The sequence below is a fragment of the Lichenostomus cassidix genome, chromosome 2 (genome assembly GCF_008360975.1).
Source record: "Lichenostomus cassidix isolate B80296 chromosome 2, HeHo_3.0, whole genome shotgun sequence".
Lineage (NCBI taxonomy): Eukaryota > Metazoa > Chordata > Aves > Passeriformes > Meliphagidae > Lichenostomus > Lichenostomus cassidix.
In genome coordinates this window covers 19,716,477-19,735,021 of record NC_139482.1, presented here as the reverse complement: position 1 = coordinate 19,735,021, position 18,545 = coordinate 19,716,477, and the positions used below count along the sequence as shown (strand labels likewise).

Genomic DNA, 18,545 nt, shown 5'->3' with positions numbered 1-18,545 from the left:
CTTTGTATTTATTTACAGACGCCAAAAAGGACAAAGCCAGCGGTCACCTGAATATGTGGATATTACTTACTCTGGTCCTCATCATTTTATTAGGGCTGGGATTCATGGTTTATTTTTCATTCAAGATCAAAACTCGAAGTGGAACTGTAAGAGAGGCGAGGCGTGGCAGCAGACAGCTGGAATACAGCCATGCCCTAACTGCAGGGGACGATGGAAGTGATGCCACCAACGACAAAGAAAAAAGTGAACACAGTGTTGTCTGATGGCATAACACAGCCAAACTAAATGACCAAGATAAAAAAAAAAATATAGCTGAACTAAAGGCAACCTCAGTCTCTATTAAGTGTATGTAACTTTTACCATGAGCTAAAGTTGGCAGTTATTCCTTTGGTAAACATTAAGAACAATTGCTGTATGCTCTTCAATGAATACTCTCAGGTATTTATTTATTAAGTACTGTACAAAATTAGGCTAATTAGACAAGCATGCTAATTGCTTGCCTAATTGCTAAGAATGCCTAACTGCCAATTAGGCAAGCATGAAAAATAACAGAATTAGTAGGAATTCAGATTAGAAGGATGTGGGTCACATACTGAGGATTTGTGACAGCATCACATACAGAGTCAAGACTAACCCTGAGCACTCTTTGCAGAGGCCTCAGCCCTAATGCCTGTACTTGGAGAGTATCTCACCATACTGTACTGAAGCATGCACACTGTTGCTCAAGTGGTGTTTGGAATAAACAGAGATTTACATGAATTGTTTGTCCCCATTGCTGCCCTTGTGTTACACCATTGACACAAATATCCTCCTTGTGATAGTATTGTAAGTGAAATGCAAATACTTGTCCTTCGTTCATGGCTTCAACTTGGACTTTGCAAAACAAATAAATATTTGCATACACTCTTATTCTATGACTTTGAATGCTTTTTATCAGTTATGAACACGAGACTGTATCAATAAACAATCTATATATTACATAATGATACTTCAGTATTTAATTAGCGTGTCGAGATGCTATGTGGTTTGTTATCTAACGAATCTTCTCCCTTAAAAGAGAAGCTGACAGGAGGAAACATAGAAATGTGAACAAGGCATATGACTAAAAAAAGCCATAAATCAACTACAAAATAAAGTAATTGCCAAATAAATTTGGAAGAATTCATTCCTGGTTTTATTTCACTTGGCCACTCATTTTAGGGTATCTTTACTTACTATCCTCCACCTTTCTGATAAAAGGACTAATAATTAGCCACCATGTCCATGCTACAGGCCAGTAAAACAGTGGAGCACAAAACAGAGCCTTCCCAGGGAAATGTTTTAGAAGTTTACTCTGCAGTTTCAATTTTCCATGAATTCTCTCTTGTCTATGACATACTAGAAAAATAAAAGAAAAAAAGATCTCAAGGATCTCTGGGAATAACAAACCTTTAGAAAGTGCGTAAGAACTGCAGAGGAGACGTCACATGACACTGGATTGACAATTTGTAGGTATGGCAGTTGAATAAAACAGATTGCAGAGGATAAGGAATAAAGGGCATTTTGTACTCAAACTGCTTTTAATGATAGTCCTCTTGATCTTACAACTTTTTTTTTCTCTTCATGTAAGTTACAATAAATACACATATTTGTCTTTTTTTTGTAAATACTGAACTAGATTCAGTGCTGTTTGATGGCTAATGTAAAGGTAAAGTAAATGAAATAATAAAAATAATAAAAATAATAAAAATATTTTAAAAATCCAAAAATAATATCATTATTTAAAAATTTTATATTTGATATTAATAACATAGCTCCAAAGACTCTGTACTGTGTGAAGGAGTTTCTTCTATCATATTAAGTGATGCTTTGCTCTTGCAGAAAATACTGAGAGATTTGTCTTCATAATAAAGCCAAGAAAAATGAGAGAAAATTTGAAGGGCAATTTCAGCTGAATTTCTTTCCTCTCTTTTCTTCAAAATAACTAAGGGATTGTATATCATAGCTGTAGTTCATTTCCACTTAATAAATGACTGCAGATGACCTGTAAAATTTGAAAATATTCCTCTTTCCTGTCTCATTTACACTTGCTACAAAAAAAGAATAAAGTATTAAATTCGTTTGTACTTCATTGATTAAATAATTTTGAAAGGCAGTTTATTTGCAAAATCATTGGTAACAGAAAGATTTGTGAAGATTTGGCTAATTTGTATTGGTTCTTCTAAGATAAATTCACATGAAATAACAGCATAGTTCTACTAGTTGATACATGGGAAAGATAAAAGGCAGGTATACATAGTACCCAGTTTGTCAAGTCATTGAGCAAAATTAAATTGTCCTGCGTGGATTAATTTTTCACACTGAAATAGTCAACACTGCTTCCTGCAGTAAATTAAATCAATATATCTTTTGCAGCAGTGACAACCTACCTGGCTAAGAAATTTGCATATATTTTTCTCTGTGTTTCCTGGGTATATATGAATGACATCTAAGGTACATCCATTTAAAGTGCACTCCCTGCTTTTTTGTCTTTGAGAGTCAGAATGTTACAATTCCAGCACAGAATCAAGAAAGTTAAAAATAATTCAGTGGAATGACCTCGAACTGTTCAAACTTTGCCACTTGAGTTTGCATGGATGGAAACTTCACTTTCAGATGCAAAGTTTGAATTTTGTAATTATTTATAGATTTCAAAATGCCACATGTGACAGGATATTTCCTTATTTAGAGCCCAGAGTTTTCTCTCTCAACTAAAAATCTCCTAAACTGAGAAGGAGCCAGCGCCAACTGATTCTTTAAGGACCTCTACTGCAGCAATTAATTTCATCTCATCTCTCTGTGAATAAGAAGACAGAATGCAACACTTGACCTTTTCTACAATTTTAGTTTTCCTCTCATTTGCTCATACTGCTTTTCAGACACTCGGTGAGTCTATTTTTTCCTATCCCCTGCAAAAGTGGATGTGAAAGTGGGCATCTTTGTTGTCTTGCTGGTCTCTCAGGATCTTTACGGTTTTCACACAGCCTTACTACTCTGCAGTTCATATTTGTCCTAATGGGAGTAGTCCACAGAAGTTTCCAAAAGACAGATACAGAGATGTTGATTGAATTTTAAAGGCAGGGGAATATCCAAAATGGGGTAAAGCTGGGAATCAGAAGTCAGGACATAGTCACATAATTGGACAAAGATCAGCTTTTGGGTACAACTTATATATTGGCTATATTTGCTCCTGTAGATGGAATTCCCAGTATGCTCCATAGTCCTTGTTTATATATGTGACCGACTTACAAAAAAATAAAAAGGATGAAGGAAATAAATAGGATGTTGTATGTGTCTCTCCTAGCCTTAGCATGAGATTGTGAGGGATGAGATAGAATTTGTGGATTGATGTAAGATGCAACACTGTGGCTGAGTAGATGCCAATGAAAAAAATTAGAAATTTATGAGAGTCATGAACAGCTGTGGAATAACCACTGCAGCAGTAAGGATGAGAGGCATAGTTAAGGCTCTGAAGTTGACCAAAGACAGATCACAACTCCCTTTTGATGTAAGGGTGATGATAATATTCAAGTTCAAAGACATGTTTCCTTTATCCTTCTGTTGATTGGATTTATGGTATGGGATGCATATCACATGTCAGCTATGTGAGAGCCATGACAGCACTACCCTGTGCAACAAGGGGGTCTCCCACCTACCCTGTGAGCTGGGAACCCAGCCCAAAAGCAAGAACGTCACAGTTTCTGGCATGAACTCCTATTATTAGACCCAAAAATTCTACAAGGGACAATTGCAAAAACTTATGGGAGTACAGTAAGCACTCACTTACTGAACAGTAATAAATAAAAGATTTAATAATATTTAAAACTTTTTACCTAATGGACAAGGAAAAAAGAAACTAAGCCTCAGTTTCAAATTCAGATTTGCAGAAGTGAAAATTCCATATTACTGAGCTGGCCAAAGCAATACAGGGATTTTCTGGAAGCAGTCAAGAACTATTTTTTCTGTCATAGCCTTCCAGAATTTCCCACTTTCTCCTCTGTTCACTACTCAACAGGCTTGTCCTAACATACAACACTTGTTCTAGGAATTTAATTTAGTGTTTGGAGTGATATCTCACTCTCCCTTATGCATTATTCTCTCAGATGGCTATGGCAGTGATGCTGCATCTCTGTTTCCAGGTGGGAATTTGAGGCACAGAGAACTGAAGGGCAAACCCTTGCCCTCCTGTTCTGTAGGTCCTAGAATATTCCCTGTAGTTCAAATTTCAATCCCTCATGACCCAAATCCAGTGAGACCTATATGCTACCTGACATTTTGAAGAACATGCAGCTGTGTGACTGGATGGACTTGCTTTGTGTATCACAGCACAGCTGCATTCTGGACAGCCCTTCCCAGCATGGCCTGCTTATCTCCATGGATTTCTTCATTAGGCTGCCTGTAACCCTTTGGGAGGGTTAATTACCTTGTGCAGCATTCACAATGCACAGGCATGCAGGCTCACACCTATAGTATCTATATGCTCCTCAGTGTTGGTTCTTTGAGATGCTTGTGATTTATTGTGCGAATCATGTTGACTTCTTAAGATAAACATACTAATGAAAGGATACTGGATCAAGGCAAGATAACAGGTCACTGTTATGTGGTTTTTTAATTCCAAAAAAAGCCCCAAACCATAACAGAACATGTCAATTCCAGAAGGAGTAAGAGTCACAGAAGGCTCACTCACTAACTGCATTAAGCACAGATGTGACCCCATGGAGATGTATGTAACAGGAGATAAATCTATAATGCATGACAGTGTTGGCCAACTTCCAAATTTTCAGTAAAGATCTCTTTTTGAAATCTTGAATGAAACGTGCATTTCAGGAGAAAATGAAATTACATTATTATGATCACATTTTTGAAGCTGCCATAATGTGTTCTTATTCCTCTCTGTTGTGTTTACACGTATTTACTGAGCTATACTTACTTTTCCTTCCCAGAATGAAATAAAACTTAAAAATACTATTTGACCCTTGTAAATATTTGCAGCCTTCTGACATGAGTCAGATTAGCATAGAACAAACAGCACATCTTTCTCCTCACAAGCTCCACACACCATGTGCTCACTATAACCACTTATTCTGAATGTTTTGTTTTACAGATAAGGAAACATTCTTAATATACAATGAGGATACTAAGTCCTGTTTAATTGCTCAGAGTCCTGAGGCAGTCACAACAGCCACTTGCAAGAAAAACAATGACTTACAAAAATTCAGGTGGGTCTCTGATCATCAGCTAATGAGTGTGGCATTTGCACAATGCTTGGGAGTGCCCCACAAGAGAAACCAAGTTAAAATTTCTCTGTACCCATGCAACAAGGAAAGTGAATTCCAGAAATGGGAATGCAGAAATGCAGCCTTGGCAATCCAAGGGGAAGATTTATTTCTCAGTGCTGGCAAAAGAAAAGAAAATATTGTGCTGAAAATGGGATCAGAAACAATGGATAAATGGAAGATCTATGGAACCACGGATGATTTGTGTTCTCAAGGCCATGAAGGTAAAGTTTAAAGGTTTATATTGATGGTTTATTGAATCCACTAGTTTCCCGTCAGAGATAAGGTCTTTTGATTTCTACTCCCCTTAGTATCAGCTGTTCCTCCTGAGGTAATTGTGGACTAGAGAATGATTATTCACGTATTCAGGCTGTATCCCTCCATCCTGAAAAAATACAGCTGCCTAGGTTCAGACAGAATGCAGTATGTGCAAAAAATGTGCACATTTTTTGTTCTTTACTTTTAAAGCAAATGTGGATGTAGGTTATTTTTAACTATTAGCATAAACCACTCTTCTCAGTGGTGCCCAGCGATGATACAAAGGGCAGAAACTGAAGCACAGGAAGTTCTGCCTGAATATGAGGAAGAACTTCTCTTACCAAGCTCTGGAACAGATTGTCCAGTGATGTGGAGTTTCCTTCCCTGGAGATTTTCACGTACTCTCTGCACACAATCCTCTGCTGTGTGCTCTGGGATGGCCCTGCTTGAGCAGGGAGGTTGGACCAGATGAGCCACTCTGGTCCCTTCCAACCTGAAACATTCTGTGATTCTGTGACTCTGTAATCAAAGAACTTTATTTAAGTGCATACTAATTACTACTGAGATTGTATTAGTATCATTAGAGGACAGGGAAAAATCTCTAGGTTCAATATATCAATATTAAATGTAAGGAAGTAATTCCATGCATGATACCTTCAGTTGTTTTATGAGATTTCAGATGCCAAAAATTCCCAGAACATTTAACAATTAAAGTGGTGGTTTACTTTTAATGAATGATAGGAAGTTAAGCCACATGATAAAAAGATAGCCCTATTTTTAGAAAATATTTAAATATATGAGATAAAAATCACTACAGTTCTTCCTTAGTTGGCTCCAGCATGAAACTGCTAAATTTCCAGTTGGTACAGCTGATGATTTACCCCAGAAGCAAGCAGTAAATTGCAAAACCTACCAAGAACTTTCATGAAAGACATTGTTAGTGGCAGCAGTTCCTCAATTACATTGGCGTAACACTTGTAATGCTTTCTCCAGCTAGTCTTATGGCGAGTACAGGCACATATATTCACATACCTACATAAAAATTTCTCTTTTGCCTCTTCAGATCTGTTTACACTGCTAGGAAATTCCAATGGAGCTCCATGTGTCTTCCCCTTCCTGCTGAGTGGTAAAGGGTATGCTGAGTGCACAGCTGCTGGCAGGTCAGATGGATTGTTCTGGTGTGCAACAACACCCAACTTCGATGTGGACCATTTGTATGGGTTCTGTCCAGCTGCCAGTAAGTCCCACTTGCTGACACAGACACTGTAACACAACACTGCTATGTAAATATATCAGTATTGAGGTGCTGTTAATAATACAGAAGGGAAAAACCTTGCAATGACCAAATTTGACTCAAAAACCTCTTTTTCATGCAGAAACATTCCTGACAGAAGTAACAAATCTGTTTGCTAATAGTCCATGGTCAGGTTGAAAGTTGTCTGGATGTGTCCTTCAGTAGTTAACATCCAGGAAAAGACCAGTGTGCTTTAAAGACAACTGCATAGAATCACCCGAAAACTGAGGTGCCATTCACAGCTTAATACTTATTTATACATATGACAGCAGTAATATAACATTTTCTACCTGAGCAAAGCCCTGTTCTGTATAACAAGATTGGTCTACAGTTTATAGGAGGATGTAGTTTGTTTTTTGAAAGATATCAAATTAAAAGATTGGCTCAAAAGTTTTACTGAAATAGTAGCGTCATGAGCATTTCCCTTCTAATGTTTCAGACTACATTACAAAATAATGTTATCTGAACAGATAAAAGTATGGACATTGGTGTGCAGGATCAAGAACACCAAAATAAAATGTTAATGAAGATATTAAAAATGCTGCCTCAAACTTAACTTTTCAGTGCTCTACCACAGAATCACAATTTCCCATTTTGATAGGAGCATTGCACTGGTAAACCAGGTTCAACTCACTCTCAGCCATCAACAACCACCATCATTCACTGATCTGGTGAAAATTATTCCCTGGTGCAACATTGTAAGCAGCCAATTGAAAAATCCCATGACATCCTCACTATATTTGGCATTATAAAATTATTAGGACATTATCACTAATACTTCTGTCTACAGTTGAAAAAGAATGTTGAAAATCTGTGAATTAGCTCTAAAGAAATACAATACAAAATAGAAAACATTTCCCCTAAGAAATCGTTCAAGAAATTTAGTATTTTTTTCTAAACAAAAGAGAAATTTCAGGCAAATTGTAATCACAGCTCATTTTAGCACTTGCCCAGGGAACACTTTTGCTGATAGTGAGCTCTCAGAAGACAATTTCAAAATTCCAGTCACCTAAAACAACTGCAGACTACAAACACAACCTCAATTCCCTCAGCTGCTCCTCACAGGGACCTTCACCAGCACTCTTGCCCTCCTCTGGACATTGTCCAGCACCTCAAGATCTTTATTGTAGTGAGGATCAAAACTAAACCAAGTATTTGAGATGTGGCCTCACCAGTGCTGAGTGCAGGGGACAATCACTGCCCTGGTCCTGCTGGCCACACTATTGCTGATCCAGGCCAGGATGCCATTGGCCTCTTGGCCACCTGGGCACAGCTGGCTCATGTTTGTCTGGTTATCAACCAGCAACCCCAAGTTCATTTCTGGGCACAGCTTTCCAGCTGCTCTTACTGAAACCAATAGCATCATAAATGTGATTAGTGATGGCCTAATTTCACAAGAAAGGATTGATTTATGGAAATGTTTGTATTTCAGTTTATGTTTCAGCCAAGAATAAACTTGGGCATAGCCTATGAGCTGCTGAACAGGTTCTCAGAGTAGGCAATGACCAAGATACAGTTTTGATTTATTGATCGCTTTACAATATTTTTTTTTCACCTAGAGATGATAAAATTTGAAGGGGAAAGTGCAAATAAAGGATGAAAGGCTCATCTCTGCTAATGTAAATGACAAACTCTCTTTTCTTAACAAGTATCAAGATAAATTGTGGGTCTGAGCCTTATTTGCTCCAAAACGTTATTTCACAAATAACCTTGCAGTTAAATTTTGCCATAAAAGTTTGTGTAAAATGTTTATTACAAACTCAGGTACTAAATCTCCTTTTTCTCCCACAGACAGTGACAGATTTTGGAGTACAGATCCTTTGACAGGAACCTACTACCAGATAAACCACCAGTCAGCTCTCACATGGCACCAAGCAAGGAAGAGCTGTCAGCAACAGAATGCAGAATTATTAAGTGTCACAGAGATACATGAACAAATGTATCTAAGAGGTGAGCTAATAAGCAAGTTTCAGTAAAAAGTGTGTCAAAAGGTTTTGTTGATTGATAACAAATGTTTCAATGCTTTAATCACATTACAATGAACAGCTGATATAAAAAAAATTGTATACATACTAATCAGATATAGCAAAATTGCAGTACATTAAGCTTTTTGTAGGTGGGACTTTTGTAAGTTGTGGAATTGCCATTTGCAATTATATTGTGATTGTTATTATTCTTTTTAAAAATCAAATAATTTCCAGCTAATTAGGCAAAAGTTAGCTAAAGCTCAGAAAACACCAGAAAGGTGTCACCTTAAAAGAAGAAACAACATTTTAGGAGCAGTCATGATATGACTACTACATGATATGATATGATATGTTCTATGATTATATTTTGTGTTAATAAATCACTATTCTTCATGTATATGTAACAAAATATAATACAAATTTTATTCAGATTTTCTAGATTTATGCACACACTGTAGAATGAAGGTCTTATATCAATTGCACCACAATTAAGAAAACTTGTAACAATATCAATAATAACAATTCATTCTTTCTGTTTTCAAAGCTTATTGTTTACATATAACTGTAGAACAGCATTAAGTTCAGATAAACTAATATGTAACAAAAACCTTTTGCAATTCTCCACCCTTTATCTACCAAAAAAACCCTCTGAGTTTATTTCCAGTAAACATTGATTCTGTACTGAACTTTCTAATCACTAAAGAGACTTCTACTGTCTCCTTCTAAACTTTGGAAATGCAGATGTTTTCCTAGCAAGTCTCATTAGAGTTAAATTCTTTTGATTACCTAGATTTGATTGACAGCAAGAGATCCTCTCTCTGGATTGGGCTTAACCGTCTGAATCTCAACAGCGGCTGGCAGTGGAGCGGTGGCTTTCCCTTCAGATACTTTAGCTGGGCACCAGGTAATAATATTTTTAAACAATTTTGGAATTAATATTTGCCCCCAATATGATGAATATTAAATGCAGTCCTGTAGTATTCCACACGGACATAAAGAAAGGCAGCTGAATGGCTCATGAGACATGAGATGAAAAGTCTGAGAATTATGCTTTTCTGCACTAGGTATAACTCATGGAATTTCAAGCAGAAGAGGTAAATGACTTCATCTCCTACCAGAGGCAGATAAAATAAAAAGCACTAGTTTAGCTGTAGCATACTGGGAATGCCTTCAATCAGTGAAATCCTCTGTGTCTCTACAACTCTCACAGCGTTATCAGACCCTGCATCCTGCAAGGACTCAGCCACCAGTGAGCATTGCCCTTGCAAAGCCTTCCTCTTCACTTCTCTCATTCAAGAGACTGTAAATAGAGTTCATGGCATGGACAGTTTATCTTTGAAAGTCACTTAATGATTGCCATGGCAACAGTCAGTTGCAGTAAATTTTCAATAAATGCAAACATAGTCCATCTTTTGGCCTTCCCAAGTCTCAGAGGTGCCACCTGCTTTTATCTGGCACAGAGGATGAAGGGAAAGCCCAAAGTTGCTGAGTCTGGTAGATGATTTTCTGCCTTCTGCTGAGCTGGTCAAATCCCTCAAGCTTTGCAGAGCTGAGGAGTTGGCTCTCAGGTCAGGCAGCTCACATCCCCAGAGCTCCTGTACCTCCACACAGTGGCTATGATCATGAGTTAATCGACACATTTCCAGTTCACTGCAGAATTTTTTTAAAGTTGTATCTTTTGTGGGTACAGGGGAAAAAAAAGTAATTAATCACCCTGTGGGCATCTCTGAGAAAAAAACATTGACCATTCCCTAGGGACAGTGGTCCTGGAGAAGCTCCTGAAGTGTTGGTTGAAGAGGCAGGCAGAAGAGAGACACAGAAATTGTCAGGGAATGTCAGGAGGTTCTGCTTGAAGCAAGGAGAAAATCTTCATTCAAGGTCCAAAGGGACATGCAGAAAGGACCACTATTCTGTAATCAAATGTGGCAGAAAGTGTGAATTATGCAACAAGCATTGAAAGAAATATTTTGATGGGTAATTCTAAATTACATTTCCTTATCTCCGGTAGAAAAATAATTATAGGAGTGAAGTAATGGGCCTGTAATTGACACATGAAAAGGCTATGAGTAAATTGCTCTTTTAGCTGCTGACATAAGCCCTGTGCTACATAAAAATAATTTGTTTTTTATCCCATGAAGGAAGCCCTGAGCCTGAGTCTGAAAAACTCTGTGCAGTACTAAATCCCAGAAGAGATGCTAAATGGGAAAACCAGCCATGTGAGCTGAAACTTGGCTATATCTGTAAAAAGGAAAAATCCACAAAGGATCCTTTAATTCTTCCATCGGGTATGTCAAGCAAATAAAAAAAAAACCCTTTTGATAAAGACATAATTTATGTCACCAGAGTTAAATTTAATGGCTATTAAAAATAAAAAGCAAGCATTGTAATTTGTTTTTTCTGCTATGATGAGTGGTGCAGAACAAAGCATACTGTTATTTCTTTAGTGAAATGTATTTCAATACTGAAAATGTTCCTGGAGCCACACAAGCATTTTTTACTTCATGGTATTATTCACAATTCCAGAGGCACTGGGTTAAGCCATACACTGTCAGGAAAGTATCATGGTCTGCATGAACATGAAAAGAAAGTTAGAGATGCCTCACCCATCCTGCAGTGCATTCTAATGGAAACACTGAGGTTTGTCCCTGAAGGCTTGGAAAAATGGCACCAGTAGGCTCAAAGCAACTTCTTGGTGGGGTTGCCTGTAAGATGGCAAAACAGAGCAACTTCCTTCAGACCACTTTTCTACTGTACTTCTCTCTGATTTATTTAATGAGACCTAGTATGAAAAGCCATGTGTGCAAAGAATTACTTGTGCTCAACAATAATGCCTTTATGAAATATGAAAACCATAATTGGGTGGGGTATATTGTGTGGAAACACTACATATGAAATTCCAAAATATTCCTCTGGCCAGTGAATATTTCACACTAAGTGAAGCCCAGTAACGACTGGCTCCAGTCTTTTCACCTTTTGTTTAAATTCAGTATGCCTTTTGTAAAAGTACAGTGAGCAGAAACATACTGACTAAAATATACATGTGAGGAATGAAGTACTGCTTATTTGCTACCACTTTGGTTTCATTCTAATTGGTTAATTAGCTTGTTTTAAATGTAATTGCAGTTATTCTAGACTTCACTTTGCAGTGTTTAAAAACTTGAAATATCCATTGATTTTGAGGGGATGCAGAGCCTGTTAAATGCCCAGAAGAATGGCTGCCCTATGGAGGTCACTGTTTCATGCTTCACAGAGACCCCAAAGCATGGAGAGAAGCCCTGACTTCCTGCAACGACAGCAATGGCAACCTGGCCAGCATCCACAACCCTGAGGAGCATGGCTTCATTCTGTCTCAGCTTGGCTACAGTGAGTATTTCTACAGGGCTGTGTTTGCTACAAGTAGAGAGCTATACTATTAGAAATCTTACAGGATTTAAATATAATTATGCGGGCTTGTTTTTTATGAATATTTACAGGGAAGGCCACAGATACATAGGTTAGAAAAAATCCAAATGCCAAAAAACCTCAAGAGGAATCATTATGCTATCTTCATTTTCATTTTAATTCTTATCATTTTGATTTTCATTTGTTTTTCACTGCATGAAATCACTTGAAGGAAATAACAGCTCTAGTTAGTGCAGCATTGGAGTGGATTATCTGCATCAGACACCTTGTAGCTGTAGATACAAGTGCAGTAATGCACAGTATTGCACTTTACTGATAAAGCTGAGGAATCTCATTTCCTGCTGGTATCTCATTTTTAACTTCTTGAAAGAAGAATGTGAATTACATTTTAAAATAAACTGCACTGTCTTTTAATACAGATGAATTTGCAGTGCAACATTGCAATTTCAGCTCATCTCCATAAAATCTTGCTCCTATGGACCGTTTCAGCTTGGGTAATAACACAGATGAATTTCTGTCTTTAGAAGCTCTGGATGAGTTGTGGATTGGCCTGAACGACCTCAAAACTCAAATGTACTTTGAGTGGAGTGATGGGACTCCTGTGACATATACCAAATGGTTGCCTGGAGAACCAACCCATGAAGTCACTGGTCAAGAAGATTGTGTCATTATGGCAGGAAAGGTGAATAATTCCACATAAATCACACAGTGTAGCACTGTACTATTTGAGTTTTGGTTATATTTCTAGGGAATTTTCTGATGCAACTTAGCATAGTTGCACAGTTCTATGCCAAGTTGCATAAAATCAAAAAACGTTATTTTTATTCACTCAGACACATGGTTGTTCTAAATTAAATTTAAAATGAAATTACATATAACTAGTAAATGGTCATATCTGTTTGTGAGTGTACATTATATGCCAAGCAAAACTTAACAGTCTGGCCATGCCACTTCACTTAACATAACCTCACCTCCAAGCTCAGATACTTGGAATCCATTAAATTGTACAGATCTTCACACTGAAACAACATTTTCAAAAGAATGATAATGTTTCTAAAGGAAACAGGTTCTGCCTCACTGTGTTTCACTTCTTCCCAAACTGCAACTAGGATGGATACTGGGCAGACAGTACCTGTGACAGGAAGTTAGGCTACATCTGCAGAAGAGACCCACTACAAGGAGTTTCTGTGACAGCAAAGACTGATCCTGCCTGCCTGAAGGTAAGAAGAAAGCATACACAAGAATCTGGTTAGCAAAATTTCACTAGCTCCACTTGACAAAGAAAATATCTCTTTTTTTTTCTTTCTTCCCTAACAAGTGTTACTCTACAACAAATTCAGGGTGATAATTCTCACTACATTCCCATAGAATGAATAATAATGTCAGGCCTATTACCTCTCAGAACTGTCCATGAAAGGGACTAAAGCAATTCCTGTGGTTTTCTGCATATTTGTTGTATTGTTCTGCAACCAGCTGTGGTTATGGAACATGCAGTAGGGACTGGCAGCAATTTCTTGACTATATGACATGATGCATGATGATAAATCTCACTAGTGAAGCCAAATCAAAACAACAAAATACCTTTTTATATGAGTGAATTTGTTTTGAGCAAGTTATTGCATCCTACCACTTTTTTTCCTCCTCTTTTCCCTCTTTTTACTTTCCTATTCACTACTATTCTATATTTAGTAACCTGTCCCACAAGCCCATATGGGGGACAGAGCTGAGACTCATTGTGCTCAATGGATATAAGCAGCAGCCAAATACTGAAAACAGATTTTATTTACCTTTCTGGTGCAGCAAGCAAAAGTTGAGTTGGCATAAAGGGATAAGTCACTTAGAATTTGACTGTAATTTTGAGGATTTTGCTCCTCAGTGGTTTTTATGTTATCTCTTTGTCAGACTTTTTAGGTGACCTGGTGAATTAAATCTACTATTATTATTATTAAATTAGAGTATTTACTGTTCTTTAGTCTCGAAACATCATGAAACTTGAGTCAGCATCTCTACTATAACACAGACTACTCTTTTTGGTTCTAAGCAAAAATATATTTTATTCACCTGATTCAGAATGCACTCTCCATTCTGTGTCCCTCTGACTTTTTTACAAGTAAAAGTTTATCCATTATTTTCAAAAAAGTGAGACTCATAGGCACTAAACCTCTTCTTTCTGCATTGAATGTTTGCTAAGCTGAATTTTCATTAGTATACTGGAATTCAAATTAATACATAATCACATTAGGTTATATTAAAATGTTGTTTTATGAGTATTCACTGAAATTCAAGTACTAGAACATGTAATTTTTAATTGGAAGTATATTTCATGTGTTCTTGACAGGGTTGGGAAGGATATGGTTTTTACTGCTACCTGGTTGGACATACCTCTGTAACATTTTCAGAAGCAAAGAAAACCTGCGAGAGGAGCAGTGGTTATTTAACAACTATAGGAGACAGGTATGAAAAAGTTTAAAAACTGTATGTCTGATGCAATAATATTAAAATTTTTAAAAATTGTTGAGAACTTTTGGGGAAAAAAGAAAAACAAAAAAAAAAAAAACCCCAGAATATCCATTTTCTGAAGGCAGAAAAAATGAATAAACACAGTATGGCTGTGTATATACACAGTATAAACACCACATTCTCCAGAAGAGAAAACCTAATGGAGAATCTAGTCATTCTTGCTATGTGAAGTTTGGGATGTTGAATAGTGGGAGATGAAAGGAAAGTTAGGATAATTCAATCTGACTCCTGTGATTTCAGATATGAGCAAGCCTACCTGACCAGCCTCATCGGTCTGAGCTTGGAGAAGTATTTTTGGATTGGTCTCTCAGACACGGAAGAGCAAGGGAGTTTCAAGTGGGTGACTGGTGAAGGTGTTCTGTTCACAAACTGGAATGCAGCAATGCCTGGTACTCTACAATTGGACTAAATCTATGCTACTAAGGAACTATCTGTGTCCCTAATTCTAAACTGTTTCCAACTTTGCTAAATCTGTGATGACACATAGGAACATTCTGCCTTTGAAACTGAAGTGTCTTTGAGGTCAATAAAGCTGGTGAAGGGTCTGGAACATGAGTCTAACTAGGAGTGGCTGAGAGAGCCAGGGGTGTTTAGCTTGGAGAAAAGGAGGCTCAGAGGAAACTTTATGGCTCTCTGCTACTGCCTGAAAGGAGGTGGTCATGAGGTGGAGATCAGTCTCTTCTCCCAAGTAATAAGTAATAGGGGAAGAGGAAATGGCCACAAGTTGCATCAGGAGAGCTATAGATTGGATACTAGGAAAGATTTCTTCACAGAAGGGGTGGTCAGGCCTTGGAATAGGCTGCCTGGGGAAGTGGTTGAGTCACCATCCCTGGAGGTATTTATAAGATATGAAGATGTGTAGATGAGGCACAGACAGGGTTTAGTGGTGGGCCTGGCAGTGCTGTGTTAATGGTTGGGCTCTATGATATTACAGGTATTTTCTAACCTAGATTATTTCTACAATTTTCTTTGCTGCCCTGAAAATATTTATTTTCTGACTCACCATTACTTACAAAAGCAAAATCAAACTGAGCAGAAAGGAAGAAATCCCTTCAAGCCTTGGTGATCTTTTCCAGCCAAGGTTGCCAAATGCTTGCCATGAGTGGTATAGGAAAGAGGCAGGCAAGGGGTTGTTCTTGCACTCAAAGGGAAGGGAAGGTGATTAAGGACTTGGCTTGCTGTTTTCCTCTTTTCACAAAGCTCCTCCTCTGAGTGGTCACTACACCTAATATTTCAAATAGTCTCTTGTAAATTAATCACATGAGCTGTAAAAATGTCAAGGGAGCCTCTTTAAAACACATTTCAACTTTCTTTTGTGTCTCACAAAGGGAAGGAAGCAGGTTGTGTTGCCCTTAGGACTGGAAATGCAGCTGGACTATGGGATGTTCAGAACTGTGAAGTAAAGGCAAAATTTCTCTGCAAAAAATTAGCTGAAAAATCCACTGTTCCTGTTGCTCCTGAAACCATTTCTGATTCCATATGTCCCTTGGGTTGGGATACAGGCAATAGCACTAATTCATGCTTCAGAGTAAGTATTGTTTTTTGCCATAATCCTACTCATGAGACAGGAGAGCACCAAATAGATAGCTAATATAAACCTCACAGAATGGAACATGAGAGCACAAATGTAGCAAGCTTTAACACAACTGTTTAAATGTCCCTGCAGTTTTCACTCTATTAGTGACTTGTAAGGCTATCCAATTACTTTTTAATCCATATTATGATGGATAACTGTAATGGAAGGTTTGCCTATTTTTCTTTTGCAAGGCAGTGAGCAGATTTGTGTTTAGCACACTGAAAACACAGTGTTCTACCTGAACCTACAGGGTTTTGTGAGAGAAGAAGACCAAAAGAAAACATGGTTTGAAGCCCGAGATTTCTGCAGACAAATAGGAGGAGACCTGGCTTCCATTAGAAGTGATGAAGAGCAAACAGTGATAGAAAACTTAATAAAGTAAGCAACTGAAACGTCTAACAATTGATATTTTGGTGTAACATTACATAGTAATAAATTATAATATTCTTGTGTTGCTTTAGTTTAAAATATATCTGGTTTTCATCGTAAGAAAAATAATTGAGAAAATGTCTCATGGGTAATGTTTTTAAAGAAATTTTTGGAGGTCCTAAAATTTGTCACAATCTGCAAACCTTTTAAAAATGAACCAAACAACAACATTTGTTGAATGCCTCTCCTCAGACCTTATTCTAAGTTTGTTCAGTAAACCATTTTGAAACTAAATTTTGTCTTCCACCAGGCCTGAACATTTTCTTTCTGAAAGAACACTACAATCACAGCATCAATGAAAAAAACCACTGTCCAGTATTTTCTTACCAACCATTTGCAAAGTAGGAAATTTTAAGGCGTGAACTTCACTTACATGCCTGTGGGAGTTTGCTGACCAACACAACATTTTATTTTTAAAATTTCTGCTGTATTTGAAGTGTTCAATAAGTGTCAGAGTTATTGTCCCACATAACTTTTAAAACTGAGCAGAGCTAACCATATATATCCTCTTCCACTATTCATTTTTATTCACACTCTAGAAAGAAGTCCCCATCTTTTCAGCCTTACTGGATAGGTTTGCAGTGTTTGGATCCTGATGGTGGGCTTTCCTGGAGTGATGGATCACCGGTGAGTGTTTCACCATGCCAGGTTCCTTCTGTTCTGACATTTTTTTCTGTTGGAGAAGTTTCCATGACTGGTGTGTACCAAAGTTGTATAAGAATTTCCAAAAATGTCTATTCTGTAACTGGGTAACTCTGAATCACTATTCTTCATACTGCATTGGAAATAACCAAAAAAGGTCAATAAACCCTGAGGTTATACCACCACAATAGTGATAAGACAGGACTACTTTCAGCTACAGAGATGATTATCCAAGTCACAAATATATGAGAAAGGTCTCTCCTGATTTTTGTTAGTCTCTGGTGATAAAATGCCACGTTCCTTTTCCCTGCTTTTTATTTATAATCTCATATGATTCCAGTTTTTGTGGGACTTCTACAGTCTGTTAGATGCTGCATAAACTCAGAGCATTTCTTTCCTCTTGCAGAGTGTTTGTAATCACTTTAATAGGACACGTTGGCTTCACAGCCAGAGGAGGAGAAAAAGGAGTGGTTTGAAACTTTTGCTCTACTTCTCATTCCTTACAGAGTATAGTTTTTTCCCCAGTAGATAAGAATAAAAACCACAGGTGTGTTTTCTCTGTAGGTGAACTATAGAGCAAGACATAATCTTTACGATCCTGCATTTCTAGACTGTGGAGCAATCAGGGAAGACCCTTCCCCAACATGGATTAAGGAGCACTGTGAATACAGTCATAACTGGATTTGTGAAATAAAGAAAGGTAGGTTACTTTCTACTCTAAACTCACCTTAGGAAGAAATTCAAGCTGAATCCATCCTATCAATAAAGGAAGTTCTACTAGTTACATACTGGTAGAAAATTTGGTTGATTTCACAGGCATTTTGCACACAGAAAAGTAGCTCAAGATACATAAATACCTTTGGAAAACAAGATTTCATCTGTTAATGATAAACTTTTTGTTTTGTTATAAAAAAAAATCCATGCTAAGTCTTACTGAAATTACACTTCTTTATGTAATTATATAATAAGAGCAAATATTATGAAAGCAATCTCAAGAGCTTACCTTGCAATTTTCACTGTTCTGCACAAAAGCAGATTTTTGTCAAAACAGAAGTTCTGACTGACTGAGAGAGGAGGAGAGGATTACAATTTGAAAAGAAGAGAGAAAAAAAAAGAAAAATACTATTTTAAACTTCCATATCCTTTGTGAAGTGAAACTTCTT

At 37.3% G+C, this 18,545-nt stretch overlaps 2 protein-coding genes and 1 long non-coding RNA gene across 6 annotated transcripts in view; 2 read left to right on the top strand and 1 right to left on the bottom strand.

The window, feature by feature from the left end:
* The window catches only part of LOC146440913 (macrophage mannose receptor 1-like), a 32,740-nt gene extending 31,831 nt beyond the window's left edge, over positions 1–909 (top strand). The window contains exon 29 of the mRNA XM_085050593.1: positions 19–909. Within this exon, the coding sequence (XP_084906719.1) occupies positions 19–263 (245 nt within the window). The 3' untranslated portion in view covers positions 264–909. The remainder of the gene's footprint in view (positions 1–18) is intronic.
* Positions 910–2,719: 1,810 nt separating this feature from the next.
* LOC146440911 (macrophage mannose receptor 1-like) overlaps positions 2,720–18,545 on the top strand; it is a 33,619-nt gene continuing 17,793 nt past the window's right edge. The window contains exons 1-15 of one of the 3 annotated variants that reach the window (XM_085050589.1): positions 2,720–2,904; positions 5,123–5,518; positions 6,616–6,789; positions 8,638–8,796; positions 9,604–9,717; positions 10,952–11,098; positions 12,003–12,176; positions 12,740–12,897; positions 13,325–13,435; positions 14,554–14,669; positions 14,976–15,124; positions 16,064–16,263; positions 16,562–16,689; positions 17,280–17,367; positions 17,947–18,082. In XM_085050589.1, coding sequence (XP_084906715.1) covers positions 2,835–2,904; positions 5,123–5,518; positions 6,616–6,789; positions 8,638–8,796; positions 9,604–9,717; positions 10,952–11,098; positions 12,003–12,176; positions 12,740–12,897; positions 13,325–13,435; positions 14,554–14,669; positions 14,976–15,124; positions 16,064–16,263; positions 16,562–16,689; positions 17,280–17,367; positions 17,947–18,082 — 2,320 coding nt within the window. In that variant the 5' untranslated portion in view covers positions 2,720–2,834. Of the gene's footprint in view, positions 2,905–5,122; positions 5,519–6,615; positions 6,790–8,637; positions 8,797–9,603; positions 9,718–10,951; positions 11,099–11,993; positions 12,177–12,739; positions 12,898–13,324; positions 13,436–14,553; positions 14,670–14,975; positions 15,125–16,063; positions 16,264–16,561; positions 16,690–17,279; positions 17,368–17,946; positions 18,083–18,545 lie in introns of all 3 variants that reach the window. The other 2 variants (XM_085050588.1, XM_085050590.1) reach the window with 2 other exon arrangements.
* Positions 9,712–18,451, bottom strand: LOC146440912 (uncharacterized). 2 transcript variants are annotated; one of them, XR_014849717.1, is made up of 5 exons: positions 18,386–18,451; positions 18,110–18,239; positions 14,598–14,627; positions 13,348–13,429; positions 9,712–10,723 (listed from the first exon to the last, which is right to left on the bottom strand). It is a non-coding gene; the product is annotated as an uncharacterized LOC146440912 (long non-coding RNA). The 2 variants fall into 2 exon arrangements; XR_014849718.1 differs by lacking the exon at positions 14,598–14,627.